At 48.0% G+C, this 17939-nt stretch overlaps 1 protein-coding gene across 7 annotated transcripts in view; it reads left to right on the forward strand.

The window, feature by feature from the left end:
* Window positions 1–6278: 6278 nt before the first annotated feature.
* NSMF (NMDA receptor synaptonuclear signaling and neuronal migration factor) overlaps window positions 6279–17939 on the forward strand; it is a 52288-nt gene continuing 40627 nt past the window's right edge. For 2 of the 7 annotated variants that reach the window (XM_069771542.1, XM_069771544.1), the window contains exons 1-2: window positions 6285–6548; window positions 15503–15564. In XM_069771542.1, the coding sequence (XP_069627643.1) occupies window positions 6442–6548; window positions 15503–15564 (169 nt within the window). In that variant the 5' untranslated portion in view covers window positions 6285–6441. Of the gene's footprint in view, window positions 6549–11221; window positions 11284–15502; window positions 15565–17939 lie in introns of those variants that run through there. The other 5 variants (XM_069771548.1, XM_069771543.1, XM_069771541.1 and 2 more) reach the window with 5 other exon arrangements.

Here is a 17939-nt window from a genome sequence, read left to right on the forward strand (position 1 = left end):
TGGGAGGCACCTGCACCTCGGCTTACACTGCTGTAAAGTATGGCCCTGGGAAATGTCCCTGGGGAGGGGGTCCCACACCTCCCTTGGCACAGCTAACCCTGTTATTCTGCCCTTCCCAGTAACTAAATAACTAACTGTGATATCTGCAGGGACCGCAGATGATCCTGGTCTCAATTTGGACCAAAGAAACTACAGTCATCTCACATGGCCTGTTAAACATCCTGCCTTGTCCTGTTTTTATGCTTACCACACTGCTGAGTCCCTTCCCTTTACCTCCTGGGGTTGTACTGCCTCCAAAGCCAGCGACCAGCGTGTGAGGCACAAATGCATCTTGGGTGGGGATGATATTCAGATAAACCTAGGAAAAAAAGAGGCCATTTCTGAGGATAAGGATTAGTGCAGAGCCCAGTACTGAGCCACTGAAGTTGGGATTGTTTTTCTCCTCTGTGCCTATCTTTGTAATTATCTGATCCGGATGTCCCGAGCCATTTTATTACCTAGTTATTCACTGTCATGAGGTCCTTATATAATTCTTTAAAGCATCTCATGTATTTATGACCCTGAATACCGTAGCATCATCAGCAAGCTTTGTCACCCCTTCTTTCAATTTCTTTTCAAGATTATTTCTGAATATGCTGAAGTGAGCAGACCCCAACACAGGTCCTTGGGGGGCTCCATTCAAGTCTTCCCTCCATTCAGGAGCGCATATTGATAGCTACTCTTTGAGAATCCTTTAACCAGTTATTTACCTATTTTAAGCCTCTTCTGTTAATCCCATGATAGCTGCGTTTCTGTAAGGAACTCCCGTGACAGACCTTTTGGGAATCCATGCAGACTATACAACAAGCTTATCGACTTCTCTAAAGAACTGTAATAGATTTATGAAACATTCATTTATTCAAGGAAAACCACCTTTTTTTTCTTCCCAGTATTTCAGATGTATCTATCATATTCTTTATTACAATTTTTACCAGTTTGCCCAGGAGGGACCTCAGACTTCATGGTCTGTAATAAACCCAAATCCTTGCCATTTGTCACCTTGAAGCTCTCAGACACCAAGGCTATGTTACGCACAGTGATTACATGCTACAATTAAGTAATTAAACTCTTGCATTGCTGAGTTCCTGAGCACTTAGGTGAACCATCTCAGTCTGGTGAATTTGCACTCTTTGGTTTGACTATTTATTCTTCAACTTCCTCTGCCGACGCTTGAATATGAGCCAAATCCAATGCCGTGTCCATATAAAGATGACTTTTGGCACAGGAACATCTCTGAGCTTTTCCTCACTGACTACAGATGCAAAATATTCATTGTTTTTCTGTTCTGACCTTATCTCCTACGAATGGTTCTCTGGCACTGTGGCCAACTTCTGACTCTCCAACAGGCTTCCTGTGCTTGTTGTGCTTGAAGAAGTATTTATTATTGTTTGCCTTTGCCTTTTGCAGGTTGTTTCTGTGACTCTTTTTGGCTTGCCTTATTTCTCCTTTTTGCATTTAAATTATCAGGATACATATTTTTTGCTTGTTTAGACAAAAATGGCTTTTCTAAACATAAAAAGGCTGGATCCTTAAAGTCTGAGAATCATCAGGCCATCTCATCTCAGCCTGATCTAAGACCTAGACCTAACCAGGTTTGAGGCTCTGGGTTTCCCACTAGACGAATATGTGCTCTTTGGTTTGACAGGATGCCGAGATGCCAGATTTTTCAAGTGTGATACATTTATGGACAAAAATCATGACTGGCCAGGATAAATTTTGCCCAGCTTGGGCTTCAGGATATTGCACCTTCACCGGTGGAAGGAGGGAAGCATTTCTCTGACTGGCTATGATTATTTTGGAAGCTGTTTTGGGGTTTGATCCCCTAGGATGATGTGAGCTCAGCAGAGAGAGCCCCATGAGTGGAGGTTTGGGGCTCAGGCGGAGGGACCGCGGTGCTCCCTGCCTCCTCCTCGGCCTGTTTGCCTATGTGCGTATGTCTGGAAGGCCTGTTGCCATGGAGAAGCAATGGGGAACAGTCTGCTTGGCTCGCCTGACTTTTTTCCTAGCACGAAGCAAAGGCATCTCTCCAGCTGTAATGAGTCGGAGGCCCGCTGCCTCCTCTTCTGTGCCACACTGGGGTAACCCAGACCCCCAAATACCTGGGAGAAACCCAAAGGCAGGGAGGAAACCCTAAATGAAGGTAGGGAAGGAGCAGAGAGCAAGAGGGGAAATTGCAGGGAGATGGGCCAGTGCTCACAGGGCACACTATAGAGTGACGGAACTGGGTGCTTCTCAAGGGCACACAGAACAACAGACAGTGGGCACCTGCTGCAACAAGGGAAATTCCCATTAGACATACAGAAAAAATCTTTCGCTGGGAGAGTAGTGCGGGCCTGGGACATGAACCGGAGTGGTGATGGCGTCTCCATCCTTGTAGGTCTGCAAAACCCATCTGGCCAAGCCCTGAGCAGCCAATGTGCCTTTGAAGTGAGCCCTGCACTGGGCTGGACCCTCCCCAGCCTCAAAAACCAAGACCTTGCTGGGGAATGGACAAGGGAGAGTTTGAGAGAGCTCCAAGAGGCACAAATGTGGCAGAGTGGCCTGAAAACAGGATGAAGTTGGAGGCATCCCTGCTTTTTAATTTTGGGAATTGACAGTACTAGACACTGCTTTACTGAGATGGTAACTGCTTGCATGGCTCAAGTTCTCTACAGTTTTTTTAAAGGTGCTCCCTAAAAACAGATGGATTTTCTCTCATTTTCTGTTGTGGAAACTCTTTGGTGACATGACTGTGCAACAAAAACCGGGGCGGGGGTGGGGGGATAGTCATGAGTAGAAGTTTAATGGGAGTCATCTTCTGTGGGAAGAAATCAAATGCACTGATGCTGGGTTTTGTTTTGTACCTGAAAAATGTCACTGTGAGCAACTTCGGGGTATTTCCAGGTAGATCTGGTGGGGATTATGTCAGGGATAGAGTAGACCTGTCTGTTAGCTTTTGGGTTTTTTTTGTTTGTATTTTTAAAGAATAGCATTTGCCACAACTGACAAAATATTTAAACATAGAAATAAAGAGCATTTCCCCCCTCTCATTATACAGGAAAAAAAAGGGGGGGGGGCACAGTCAAAAGGCTCAGGCTGACTTTATTTTTAAAGTATGCCCATGTATTTCTCTTTTTTCCTTCTTTTGACTGTGTGCACCTTCAGATCTCTGTGTCTCTGTTTCTAGTGGGATGAAGCAAGGCTAGGCATCGGATTAGATGAGCATGCATCAGCTCTACCACAGTTGCTTTCAACACACAGGACTGGGGCATACCTGCCTTAAAATGTTTTCACCAATAATAGCACATGGGATGAAGACCGTAATGTTTAAAGTCTTACCACTCAGCTCAGTGCTGTGTAACAGCAGAGCTGTGTTCATCCTGTCCGAGATACAAAACCCCATGGGAAGAGAAGCAACTCTCATCTGCAAGAGCAGTTCTGCAGAGCGAGTGGGACATGGAGGTCATCTCACTCGGTGGCAGTGATGAAACAGATGATGTCACTTAGCTCCTCTCCTTTGGTCAGCTGGTCTAAGCTAAAAAGCAGGGTGACGTCTTTGCACACATGGCACTTTTTCTGCTCACAGCTTGGGTCTAAGCAAAGACACATTTCTGAAAGTTTGTTATTCACAGTGAATTCCCAAGTGTACGATAAAATTCCAGCTGATGAGGTATTTATATCCTGCTCCTTGTGTCCACATACACTAGGGTAGTTGGGTACCTTATTCACTTTTTTTTCTGCTCTCTGCATGAATTACTTTAGTTTTCAATTTGTAGATTAATAGTCCAAATAGTTAGACTTAATTTATTCAAATCCTCATGTATTTTCTTGCAGATTGACTTCAGAGTCTATAAAGAGAGGACTGAAGCTTTTTCCAAACTTTCGGTCTCTTCCATGCAGGGTCTCTGAAGGACAGGGAAACTTATGCTGCAGCCTTCCCCAGGTAAAGACAAGACAAGGCGTGTCTGTGTGTCACTCCCTCCTTTGGCTGCCCCTTTTCACAAAGCTTGTAGGAAGTTTAATTATCTATAAAACTTCTACACCTCTGTCAAATATTGTTGAATGAGTTGGCTCTGAATTCCTGGGATTCGTGCACTCGCTTGCAGAGCCAGGGGCATCACCCAAGTGCAAGTGAATAATATTTTAAAACTGGCTGCCCCCACTCAGGTACCCTGAAAGCAGATTTATAAAATACTTTCTTGAGGAAAAGCACTTTTCCAGACCTTCCTAGGGATCAAAACCTCTGCTGTGAAGAAAGGCTGAAGGAGTTGGGATGGTTCAGGTGCAGAAGAGAAGGCTCCAGGGAGACCTTCTTGCAGCCTTTCAATACATAACAGGGGCTTATAAGAAAGATGGAGAAAGACTTTTTTACCAGGGCCTGTAGTGACAAGGGGCAATGGTTTTAAACTGGAAGAGGGTAGATTGCGGATAAGGAAGAAATTTTTTACGATGAGTGTGGTGAGACCCTGGAATAGGTTTCCCAGAGAAGTTGTGGATGTCCTGCCATTGGATATGTTCAAGGCCAGGTTGGATGGTGCTTGGAGCAACCTGATCTAGTGCAACATAGAATCATAGACTCATTTAGGTTGGAAAAGACCTTCAAGATCATCGAGTCCAACCATCATCCATGCCCACTAAACCATGTCCTGAAGTACCCTGTCCACTCGCTTTTTGAATACCTCCAGGGATGGTGACTCAACCACTTCCCCGGGCAGCCTATTCCAATGTCTGACAACCCTCTCAGTAAAGAAATTTTTCCTAATATCCAACCTAAATCTCCCTTGCCGCAACTTGAGGCCATTTCCTCTCGGCCTATCTCCAGCCACCTGACAGAAGAGACCAGCACCCACCTCACTACAACCCCCTTCAGGTAGTTGTAGAGAGCAATCAGGTCTCCCCTCAGCCTCCTCTTCTCCAGACTAAACAGCCCCAGCTCCCTCAGCCGCTCCTCATAAGACTTGTGCTCCAGGCCCCTCACCAACTTGGTTGCCCTTCTCTGGACATGCTCCAGCAACTCAATGTCTTTCTTGTAGTGAGGGGCCCAAAACTGAACACAGGGCTCGAGGTGTGGCCTCACCAGTGCCGAGTACAGGGGAAGAACCACCTCCCTGCTCCTGCTGGCCACGCTATTTCTGATGCAGGCCAGGATGCTGTGGGCCTTCTTGGCCACCTGGGCACACTGCTGGCTCATATTCAGACAGCTGTCAACCAAAACCCCCAGGTCTTTCTCTGCCAGGCAGCTTTCCAGCCACTCTTCCCCAAGCCTGTAGCGCTGCATGGGGTTGCCATGACCAAAGTGCAGGACCCGGCACTTGGCCTTGTTGAACCCCCATAGCAGGGGGGTTGGAACTAGGTGATCTTTGAAGGTCCCTTCCAACCCAAGCAGTTCTGTGATTCTATGAACTGAAAATCCTCTGAGGCTTGGCTGACCGAGCAGCCGATCAGCTTCTCGCGCTGGGTTTGTTTTCAAGCGTTCCATGACCTCGAGGACAGTGTTTTCTCCGGCAGGTGACACTGGGGACAAGGAGGCGTCCGGACGCCCAGCTCTGCCTCGTGGCTCTGCTGCCTCCAGTCGCCTCCGGGAACTCCCCTGGGGCCCGCTCTGGGACGATGGTGGTGAACGGTGACGGGCTGAGGGGACAAAGCCAGTGGAGGAGAGTGGACATTTGCGTCAATCCTTCAGAGACACCACGTTCAAAACCTGACGGCCTGACCTTTGTGACCGCGTCCACCCCGCCAGCAGCGGGACCCCGGTGCACCCACCCATCGCCCTGCCGTCAAGAGAGCCCCCAGCTGTGGAATATAAACCATGCGTAAAACCTTTCAGGGGTTCCGTCAAAGGCAGGCTATCGTTCTATGTCAAAACGACTGCTTTTTTTGCAGGCTGCAGGTCTGTTTCCTGACGGGAGCCCGGAGGGCGCATCTCCCCGGGCCTCCCCTCGCCCCCGGCCGTGTCCGCCGGCAGGCGGCTGTACATTCGCCTCAGGTGCGGGCAGGACCGCGGCGAGCGCGGGACGCCGCCGCAGGGGCGGGGGACAACTGCCCTTCCTTCCCCGGGGTCGCCGGGCCGAGACGGGCCCCTCAGGCGGGGCCGGCCGCCCCCCGCCCGGCCGGCCCGCCATGATGTCAGCCGAGAGGAGGCGGGGGCGGAGGAGGGAGCCGCCGGCCAAATATAGCGGCGCTTCCTGGGCGGCGGGCCGCGCCCGGGTCCTCCCTCCTGCCGCAGTCAATGAGGAGGCAGCGGCCGCGGCGGAGCGCCGCACTCGCCGGGGGCAGCCACTCGCCGGGGGCAGCGCGGCGGGGCGGGGCGGGGGGCGCCGCGGCGGCGGCATGGCGGGGCGCTGAGGGAGCGCGGCAGCGAGGGGCGGCGGCGCGCCCCGGCACCCGGCCCCGCCGCGGCATGGGCAGCCGCGGGGTCGTGCGATGAGCGCTCCCCCGGCGGCTCCCCCCCGCGCGAATATGGGCACAGCCGTGTCCAAAAGGAAGACGCTGAGGAACGAGGCCATGTCGTCGGTAGCGGCCAAAGTGAGGTGGGTGCCGGGGGAGCGGGCCCCGCCGGCGGCGCCTCAGGGAGCCCCCGCGGTGCTGGGGACCCTGCCCGCCCCCGGGCGGCTCGGCGGCTCTGCCCGCGGGGCGCCGAGCTGGGGGGGGGGGGAAGGCCCCGAGCCCCTCGGGACGAGCCAAGGCGGCCGGCTGCGGGCAGGACCCCCGGGCTTGTCACCCAGGGCCGGAGCGGCGGCCGTGCAGGGCCGTCGGGGCAGGGCGCTCTCCCCCCCGTCCCCCCCCGGGGCTCGGGAATGGCAGCCTGGGGTAGGAGAGCTTGGAGGGGCCCTGGCACGCACCCACAGGACACCGCCGGTGAGTCCCCCTCGCTGGCTGCTGCGGTGCCCCCCAGAAGCAGCCACCCGCTTGCAGCCGGCTGGTGGCTGAGGGGCGCCGTGCTCCCCCCCCGCACACAGTGGACCCTCAGCCTTTGGAGAGGTGATTTGTCTCCAAAGGTGTCCCCGCTTCTTGCTGCCGGCCGGCTAATATAATCCGCAGGTTTTATTTGCTGGGGTGGCAAGGAGCGGGTCAGAAGTGGATTTGTCAGGGCTGGATCTTTCTAATCTTCGAGAACTGGAGGTGTGGGCAGTTTGCTCGCTGGTTTCTTATCAGCTGAAATGCCATCTGTGTGTCTGAGGGCAAAGTCAGCAGCTTTCTTTAATGGGTATCGCTCCTTTGAATGGAAAACCTACTGCGTGGAAATCTGGCCCCACCACATCTGCCCTCTCTGGCAGTGTCCCAAGCTGCTACCTTGACCAGTTAAAAGGTTTGGGTTCCATATTGTGCCTGTTATGTTTTTATATTGCTTGTCCTACAGTGCAGCATTTCACTTACTGTCTCGTCCCAGTGCTTATTAGGATCAAACATGGGAGATCCTAGAAAATGTATTTGCTGCTTGGTTGTACTTAGGTTTAAAAAGCTATTGCAGATGAGCTTTGCTACAGTGCCCTTTGCCCAGAAAGATGGGAACAACCCTTCTCCCACGCTGCAGTGCAAGTGTCATGGCAATCGTCCGGTGACTATTTGGGGGCATTGGCGCAGCTTTTTAGGGGCTCTTACAGCACGGTTGTGTAAAGGGGTAGGTCTGTCAGTGTCTCTGCCACATCTAGACTAGCTCTTTGCTGCTGAAAAAAAATGGGAAGAAATAAACTTTTCAGCTGCATTATATAATGCTTCCTTTGTGTTAGACAAAATTGCATTAGAATAACCTGGAGTCATGTGTAGGACTCGATCCGTGCTGCTGAGAGATCTCAGTCACCTCTCTGTGACTGTAACTCAGCATTACGGCATCTCTGCTGTGCTGGGAGGAAAGGTAGTCTTACAGTTTGAAGTGAAGAGATCCAAAGATGTCTATATATTGCTGTCTGTTTACATTGTAAAGAAATTCATCCGTCAAAGTCTGGAGTGCCTCTGGAGAAAGCTGTCCGGGCAGAGCCTGGAACTTTTCCCCGCATTATGATGCTCCCTGTTCATAACCAGTAACGAAAACATGAGCGCTCTCAATGGTGTTCAAAGATCTGGAAGTAGGATTCTTTTTGGCAGATGTCAGCCAGGTGGTTACACAGAAATGACACAAAATGCACCATAACTGTTGTAATGGGGTTCTGGGAGTAGGATTAGACAGCCAGTCACACAAACAACATATTCAGTAGTCGGTAGGATTTCAAATGGTAGTGTGGGTGTTTGGGAGCGACTAATGTGTTTTGAACGCAATGGCTTGTTAGCCCTAAACCAGGATGGACAGATGCTGCTCAAGTAGTATCAACTGTGTAGAGTCTAGGAGGTGCCTCTGGGGTTCTCTTTTGCTACATACCTGCTGTAACTACTGACAAGCTGCTGCTACTGTTATGCGGGAGGTCTGAGGTGTCCCTTGGTGGTGTGAATTGTGGTGGTTTGACCAGAAAAGTTAGCTGAGTGGACTTGGGCTGGGGAACATAAAGTCCTTGAAGAGTGTCTAGTCACATAGACCATGGCACAGGACAGGTGCTCTTATGTGTCTTGCTGTTCATGCCCTGTGCTAGAAATGCCTAATCGAAAAAGTCTTTGGGGAGGACAGAGAACTTGTTAAGGAACTCCCTGCATTGCCTCTTTGCATGGAGAAGGTGCTGGTGGGGACAAGCCTCCATCCTGCCAATCCAAGCTCATCTCAGTCCCTGCCTCGTGTAGTCTCTGCCACCCTTAGAATTTCTACAGCGGTGATGACCCACCTGCCGAAAGGTTTCCTCAGAGCACATCACACACAGCTCCTCTGCTCTGCCCTGGTCATCCTCCATGTGTCCCACATGTCCTTATCTTCCTTATCTACAGTGAGGATGCTGCAGGACAGTAGATAAGGCTACAGAGATAGACTATTTTGACCTTCCCAAGACAGGTGGGGACTTGGATCACCTGTGTGGGTAGCACTGCTGCAATGATCAGGTCCCCTGTGGTTTCGTGTAGGCAGCTGTGGGATCCTGTTCTCATGCTGCAGGAGGAGATGCCCTGGGATTGTTTCTCTGTACCTCCTGAGCTCTGCCCTGTTCGTATTTCTCCTGACTTTTCTTTTTGAGAGAAAAATTATCTCCTCAAATTCGCTGCAAGTCCAAGTGGCCACTGATGTATATTTATTATATGTGGCTGGAGTATGTGTGTGTGCATTTGACTGTCTTACTGAGCAGGGAGCATCATTTGCTTGTTGTCGTGAGTAATGTGATCTAAGCAGAAGGTGCAAGCTCCCTAGATTCTTAAATTAAAATCTCTGCAGAGCGACTCAGGGGAGTCTCCTGTCCCAGGAGAATTAATTAAGCTCCATGCAGTTTGTTGTGTGCTAGGTCTTTTAAATAGCTTCTTAGAAAATAATGGCATAGTTGGTCTGTGCTAGCATTGTTGAGAGCATCCACGATGCTGCCAACTTTGGTCTCTGTAGTCTTGTCTTCTCCTGAGAGAGTTGCAGTGAACTGTACGCTGATTCTGTGTACGGCACCTGGGAAGTGACTGTGGCTCAGTGCTGTTGCTTTGATCAAATCTGAAATGCTTGTATGCGAGAACTTGCTGTCATACTGTGTTTCCTTCCTGTGTGCGCTTTTTTGCCTTGCAGCTCCTGGGGCACAACTGCTGAAGGCAGGGATGGCGCAGTTGTCCTTGAGTCATGACCTTGGTGCTGCCCCTCTGCTGACAGCTCCTGGGCTGCTGCGGTTTGGGCTTGTGCAGGTTCTTTTCAGGGTCCTGGCCTGTATGGTGTCTAACACACCTCCTTGGCTTCCTTAGTATACTTTCAAGGGCATAGATGAACCAAAGCCTTTAGAAATGGGCTTTCTTTGTCCTTGCTGCCTTGACACCTACAGAACAATACTGGCACCCCAAATGTGGAAATAAGGTAAGTCTTTTCCTGCAGCTCTGCTTTGTATTACTCTGGCATACAGCTTTTCTTTGGGAGCGTGTGACAGTATGAGCAAACAGACATGAGACTTTTGTTGGGTGTTCCAGAACCATCTCTCCTTACTATAGTTAGCACAAGAAATATTTGAGTCTAGAGTGTAGTTCATCTTATTCAATTTCAGGACTTTGGCATCTAGTCCAAAATACCCCACAGAGAGAGAAGAATTTGGTCTCGCTCCCTCTCTACTGACTAGAGAGGGCTAGAGAGTGGGCTTAAACGAGGCCACAAAGCATTAATTGCTGCGAAAGGGTAAATGTTGCACTGACAAAATGCTGAGGTACTTGAATGCGTTCCTTATCCCAGGTTTATTACTGAGTGAGCAATTTTTGGCTTAGATTAGGGTTCTTCATGGAGTCTAGATTCCTTTTTTCTGCTTGTGAATTTTCCTGTGAGTGGTATGAACTCTGTCATGCTTTGATTACCTTGTTCTTTTATCTTTTTCCTGCTCTGTCTTCTCTCCTCCTGTCCAAGTTTTGTGACTATAAATTCCTACAAGACTGGGGGGTCTTTGATTTTAAGACCCATTGCTGACATCCGATTTCCCTTTCTTGAGAGTGAGAATTTAGAACTTTAAGATGTAAAATTAAAATTTTCCAGCTACCATGTCCCTACATAGATATTTCAGAAAACTAATTTTTGTCAGGGTATTGTTACTATTAGGTTTCAACAACGTAGGTGTCAACAGTCTTTAATGACTGAGCTGTTAACTACGGATATGCTGGAGGTGTTCCCCTCTCTGCTTAGTGACAAGAGTAGGATTGCTGCTGTAGGAGGACCTAGGTCCTGATGATGCAGGAGGTCTCTTCTCCTGTTTTCCTGAGATGCAGCACTGTCATGTGCTGTCACAACAGATTCCTGCTGCAACTCCTCTGGGCAGTACTTCTGAAGGAACACAAGAAGGTGGTGGGTGTTCTTTATTTTTCCATGTAACACTCCTGAATAGTCCAGGTTTTGCTTAGCTTGTTGCTATGCTTTAAATGGAGTTATCTCAGGTCTTTTGTGTATCTCTGAGTGTTTCAATACACATTTCTTCACTCAATTCAGTGTCAGTTTGGTGGATTGCATAAATTTGTGTGCATTAATTTCTGATAGCTGCTAGTGTATATCAAGGCCCATTTTATCCTGTTGATGTGATTATTTCAGAGACATGAAGGCTATTCCGTGCTCATCGCGTTGTAATTGAGATCTTTGTTATTTGGCGACTTTCCTCCTTGTAGCAAATGTACGTCTAGACTGTCTATGCTTCTTCGCAAAATCTCAGTTTCTCTTCCAGACCTGAGTCCAGCTTTGACATCTAATGCATGGTGAGTACTGAAAAATGCCCTCAGAAGGGCAGCTGCCTTTGCTGCCTGTGTTATGCTACCCCATCTCACCCTCTGCACTCTTGAAGTCATTCTGATGGAGAAGCTGCCAGAGAAGATGGTGGTGTTTTCTCTGAGGCAATGGCAGTCTTGTCTTTACTGGTTAGACTCAGTAGTGCAGCGTACCAAGGCTATGGTCCCTGGTTGATGTCCTTTTGTTAAATCAAGCTGTGCTGACTGTGTAACTTGCAGGTCTGATCTGCCACTAAAATGAAAACCTCTCTCTAGATGAGTCAGGGCTAAACTTGTCATGTCATTAGCTGATTACCTCTCAGTACTACCTGTTCATTTGTACGCAGCTTTTGCGGTGTCATACACTCAGGGTTATAGCTCATCGGCCTGTGTATCTGTAAAGCACCTTGTACTTCATCTCATTTATGTGAAACAAGTTTTCTTTTTTATCTCTTGCTAGTTATTAAATTATCCTGAGGTGTCTCTGCTCTGAGCCCAGTTGAAGGGTTTTCTGTCCAATGTCATCAGGCAGCTTGATGGGACTTGAACTGCATTGGCTGTGATAGTGGAGGCAAAACTGAGCTGAGAGAAAAGTACGATTGTGTGACTTATATTAATACAGTGCGTTGATAAAAGAAATATAAAAGAATGGGATGAATAAAGCAGCTACCATGTTTGAATTTTGCTCTGACTTTATTTTGATCAAGTCAGCAGGTAGCCAGGAAGAGGGGGTAAATGGCACGTTAACGATGCAGGCAGATGCTGGTAAACTGGGGTGACTGTGAGCACAGTGAGGGCAGAGAAGGAACATAAAAGGCTTGGCAAGGGGAGACTAGGCATAAGGAGCTAGCATGGCCAGCAGAGTCCCCTTGGCAAAGGGCACATGCAGACATCTGTGGGAGATCAGCTGAGGCACAGCCAAGGAGAAGCCGATGGCACTTGGGAAGCAGGAACATAGAAGGGAACCACTGAGATAATAGGCAAAAAAATTAGTCTGAAGTTTGCAGTGTAATTGGCTGGAAAACCCCCGTCGCACATTGTGCTGTGCAGGCGTCATTGCCTTATTAGCTGTCGCTAGATAACTGTGATCAAGCAGCCACATTCATTTGCTCTTAGCTTGGCCTGCAGCATCTGAGAGTAGTGAAAGTGGAATGGTAGTGACAGAACTGCAGGTTCAGCCTGGGCTGGGCAGCAAAGTTTTTGAGTAGCTCTATGCTCCTCGACTGTGCTTCTGACCTGCAAGGAGAGGTCTGGGTATCGCCTGTTCTCTGGGAGCTCCGGCACTTGGGATTTTACCCTCCTACCTCATTTGCTTGGGGAAACAGGAGAGTGAGGCTAGAGACACTGCAGCACCTTTAAACTCAGGCTTTTATTCTGAGTGACAGTATTTTCTCCACGGAACAAGGTGGGATGGAGGGTGGCAGTGCTTCTCTCTAGCTCCATGTTAACCATTTGCAGTGTGGGACTTAGGAAGTGCTTGGTACTGATTTTTTGAGCCTGTGGTTTGCAAGCTAAGGGTGAAGGATTGGTTCAGATTTTAAGGCAGACAGATCAGCTTCGGGCATTGGCAGAGATAGGAATGGAGAGAATGAGATGCACTAACATGCTCTTAAAGCTTTTAAACTAGTTGCAGACTGAATTTTATCATCATATTTAAGCATTTTTGTGTAAATCACCATGTTCTCTCACTGAAAATTTACCTGAGAACTTGCTGCTTGTTATTTTTTTCTACATGGAATGACTGCTGATGCACAAGAGAAGCTTCAGAGTCTTTGCCAAGGGTCTAAGTGCCCTGTTTGTGAACAGCGTTGATGATGATGCCTTGCAAGGACAGGCATTTTCATGGGAAGCCCTGGAGTCCCAGAATTCTTGGTAGAAGAGATCTTGGAAGTCTTAAGCCCAGCCATCTGCTCAAAGCAGGGCTGTCGCCAGTACTACATGAGATTGGCCATAGCTTTGGCTGAGCCTTAACCACCTCTAAGATGGAGTGCAGGAGTAGCTCAGCGGTGCTCTTGCAGCTGCATAGCCTGATGTTAGAATCATAGAGTCATTTAGGTTGGAAGAGACCCTTAAGGTCATTGAGTCCAACTATAAACCTAATACTGCCAAATCTACCACTAAACCGTGTCCCTAAGTGCTGCATTTACATGTCTTTTAAATACTTCCAGGGATGGTGACTCAACCACTTCCCTGAAGTTGTCACAGTCCAGCTCCCAACTTTACATTTGTGTGTTGCCACAGGACCAAGTCCTGCTTTTTTGCTCAGACAGAAGGGTAGTGGGTGCAAGGAACATTCATGAGGCACTTGCCCTCCTGTATGGATGAACCATGCTGGCCATCCCTTTGTTCTTTGTAGTGGGGATTGCATGCTAATTGTACATATGATATGTACAATTGTCATGTACATGTACAGATGGTCTACCTGACCATCTCTGGGGGTGCTTAGGCACTGAGGAAGACAGTTTTGGCAACTGCCACCCCAGGCTAGTGTCTAAAGGTACAGTCTGGTACTAGACAGGCAAGAATCTGGAAACGGAAAAAACCTCAGGACTGTATGTTAGCCTGTAATGATGCAGAAGGTTGAACCTTGGTTCTTGCACAGCTCCAGCTGCGCTGCTCCAAAGCATTTTGCATTTGGCTGTGCTGAAATTTAGTCCCAGGGAGATTAAATTACTCTTTCTTCATCATTCATATCGATCCCCTGTTGCTGGCTGTGGATGACAAATGGACTTCTCACTCCTTCCAGCTCCAGTCGCTCTGGGAGGTACATTGTAGCTTTGCTAATCTTTTCCCCTTTGGGAGGAGGTGTGTAAAAGCAGTGGGGGGAAAATCCTGGCTGCACAAGTTGGGATGTGCTGCTGCATGGGGTAGCAAAGCAGAAGGTTGTTTTGGAGGTCAAAGCCATTTTTCACTTAGGTTTTTAATGGCTGTTATGAGTGTAGCCTTTTGTGGCAGCTTGAGCTGGAGAGGGATGTTCTGAGGTTGAGCACCTCTGAAGGAGGGCAGCGGACATGATGCCTTGGTATGGAGAGTCTTCCCTGTTGTAGCAAGTCTGTGTCCTCGCCCAAGACATGCTGGTGTACTTGCAGGCTGAGAGTGCTTGGGTGCTGGGTTTTGTTGGCTTGGCTTGCCAAGGAGGTGGCTGGCTGTTTTGTCTCACTGTTTGCAAGTGTCCGCCCTGGACTGTCCATTGGCAAATATCAGCCTGATTGTGATGCTGCAGACCTGGAAAAGATTGTTCTAAAAACCTGGGGAAAATGGATGGCTGGGGAAAAACTGGTATTAGCTCTCTCGAGTCACAGGTCTGTTGGGTACAGGAGGACAAGCACACCAGCAGGATGTTACAAATGTCCTGGCAATAGGATACTGGAGACTGTATTTACTGTATACCAGGGAATGCATGCCTTGACCAAGGATTCCTTTCCTGTGTGGGTTGCAAGCAGAAAGCTTTTCCCTGGTTGGAATATTCATAGGTTTGCTCTCTTATGTAGGCCTTGATGTGTGATAAGGGTTGAGCTCACCCTGCCTGGTTGATTCTTAATATATTTCAGTAAAATCTCAGTCATCCCCGGGACCTGAATCCATCAGAGAACCAGGAACTGCTTTTGTAGGATGTCATGGGGGTCTCAAATAAGGTTGTCCAGTAATCCAAATACTGACACAGCTGGTGCTTGAGAACTTAGGGTTAAGGTAGGTAAAATGGGTATTAGCATTAACGTCTAAGCTGTGGTTGCTCACAGATAGGAGTATTTAGAACTAGAGTAGAAGGCTGCAGTGATGGTTGGGACTGAGTTGGAGATACCTTCTTCCCTGGGCTACCAGAAGGGGTTTAACTTAGGGTGGTTAGAGACAATGGTCCAGTTCCTATGTGCATCACAGAAACAAGGCCAAGTTTAATGCAGGTGCATTTCAATTTTTTGTTTGTTTGTTTTTGTTTTAACAGAGAAGCTAACGACTAAGACGGTCCTGGGCTTGTAGTCCAACTCTGTTTTCCCCTTTGGCCAGGGGAAAACTGAGGTGTGTTAACCAAGAAGAGCCCACTGCTATTGCAGCATGTTTAAATTGGTGTCACTTGAAGTTGAGGGAAAGGCAGCTGCAGGAAAACAGCAGTATATTGATATTGAACTGTTCCTTCTTTCCTTGGCCTTTAACCATTGCCCATCTCTTTCTTTCTCTCCTTTGCTGCCTTCTGTGATGCTTGGATATGCAGAGCGGCAAGGGCTTTTGGAGAATATCTTTCACAAAACCATCCTGAAGGCAGAAATGGCTCAGGTAAGAGAATTGACATGCCTTGTTTATATCCATATGTGCATGCACCTATTTATTAATAGGCCTTAAAATGAAAGTGTATTTATCATAAAGGATTAGTGTGAGATCTCTGCAGCAGAGAGGCAGGAGGAGTCACCCTCTAGGTCTGTGAAGCCAAAGCCCTTGAGGAGAAAAGGCAGTTTGGTGACTCGAGGGTTGGGTGGGCTGTGGGAACAAGTTCAGTTTAGTGGACAAGTACCCTGTCATAAATTCACCCCTAGACCTGATGTCCCGGGAAGATGTTTCAACTGGGAAGTGAAAGACTGCACTGCACAAGGCTTCTGCACTGGTTTGTCACTCCTAGGTCTTGCTTTCATTGGGGAATAAAAAAAGGCAAATTATAGTGTGTTAACTGACGTGCTTAGTCTATGTGCAGCAATCTGTCTTTGCTGGCAAAGGTAACATCTGGATTTATTCCCAGGGTTTGCTTCAACAGGGGTTAAAATGAGATTTGCCTTGTCTAGTTGAGGACACCAGCATGTGCTAGCTAGTAGAACATAATATAGAGTGATGTTATCATTTTATGTAAATTGTGAGTGTGTGTGTTTAAACCTCTACAGGCAGGGAATGGCTCTTGCTAAAAGAGCAAGCCCAGTTACACTAGTCTTTGACAGCCAGCTGAATGAGTCCCTGCCTTTTTTTCTTGGATCTGTTCTAATGACCTTCAAGTTGTCCTTGGCTGAATTGTGCTAACTTTGTGAATGGGAGGGCTTTAAAACAATGTACTGCAGTTTTCTTTGATTTTTTTTTTTCAGGCATGAGAAACTCCAGTGACACATTACTTATAATACTTGGTGGTAGGAAGGAAAGGGTAGAAAAAGGCTGGGATTTAATGCAGCTGAGATGAAGCGTCTGTGAGGCAGAGGGAAGGAAAGGGTTGGACAGAGAGTGCAGAGACAGGCCAGGCAGGTCTGAGGAGGCTTCCTAGAATGGCAAAAGCATCCTTTATCATGGCCATTTTTGCAGCTGCTTCTATCAGCTGGAGTCTTTGCTGGTCCTTTTCTCCAGTCCCCCACCCCAGTTTCCAACAGGGAGAAGTGTTGTCTCCTGCTCACTTTGTAGTGCCCTCATAGTACCTGTGGGGTCCCATTCAGGCCAGATAGAGAATCTCTGATGGTAATGAGGGGAAATGGCAGATCTGTTCAGGTGTCTGAGACCTGGGGAACCCTGGTCAAAGCCAAGGAATAGGAGCCTCTATGAGGTGCACTTACAAAGCTGTTGTTTTACTCAGCCTTATGGCTGTTCCTAGTTGCTCATTCCTCTCTGACTGTAGATGAGAATGTGGAAATGGAGCTAATGTGACTCCTGGATAATGCCCTGCTGTCGGGCTCCCCAGACCAGCACTTAAACCCTCTCTGTGCCTGTGACATATCTGTAAGCTCTCCAGGGAAGCCTTCTCATACCCATTGCCCCCTTGGTGTATCAGGCTTGAGATTGTATTTGAATCCAAGTGAATTTCATTGGCACAGATAAGAATCAAGCAGTGAGAGGTGCACAGTCCTTATGGGATTCTTAAGTATTGACTTGGAAGTAATGAAAGATCCCTAGAAATGACTCTAAATGTTTATAGAAAAGGAAAAAAAAGAATCATCGTTTTTTAAGTCATCTTTTGAAATTCTGCAGTGTATAATTTAACCCAGTATGTAACATTTCTTTATAAATAACCATAGTAGGAAGGTTGCTGTCCTACACAAATGTTGAGAGTACAAAATTTGGCTCCCTTTTGTTTGTCCCAATAGTCCAATAACAGAGAAGTCAAGTCTTTCCTTCCTGCAGAAATTCTGTATATCTCAGTATCGCTTTTGCAAGTTTCTGAATGCTTCACCTTTGGCTCAGCAGAGCACTTAAGCTGTATGGTTAGCTTTCATGCAGTGACTCCAGCAAAACAAAGGATGGGCCTCTTCTACATAAGTTGAAGATGTAGCATATATAGAAGTACCTGAATCTGCTCTGACTCATCAGCTTGGCTGAAAAGAGCAGGGAGAGGCAGTGTTATGGCCAGTGTTATGGTACAAGCCCACCAGCATCCTGTAGTTAAATTCCAACTTGCATGTGTTGGTGGCCAAGGTCCAGAAAGCTCAGCACACTGAAGAGTTGAGTCCTCGGTGCATATATGTCTCTGTTCGTAGCACTCTGGGCTTTCACGTGAGTGTCTTTACGTGGTGGGATAGGCCTGCTTTCCACTGTAATAACACTAACTGTATATGTGGATGCTCCCTGCACTGCCAGCAGACTGCAGCTGGAATGAAGACTCTAGCCTAAATGTGAATGGAAGGAGGCAGGCCTTGACTTCAGTAGTTTATAGTCCAGAAAAAAATGGTTTAAGAAAGGTTTAAAGT

The sequence above is a fragment of the Haliaeetus albicilla genome, chromosome 26 (genome assembly GCF_947461875.1).
Source record: "Haliaeetus albicilla chromosome 26, bHalAlb1.1, whole genome shotgun sequence".
Classification (NCBI taxonomy): Eukaryota; Metazoa; Chordata; class Aves; order Accipitriformes; family Accipitridae; genus Haliaeetus; species Haliaeetus albicilla.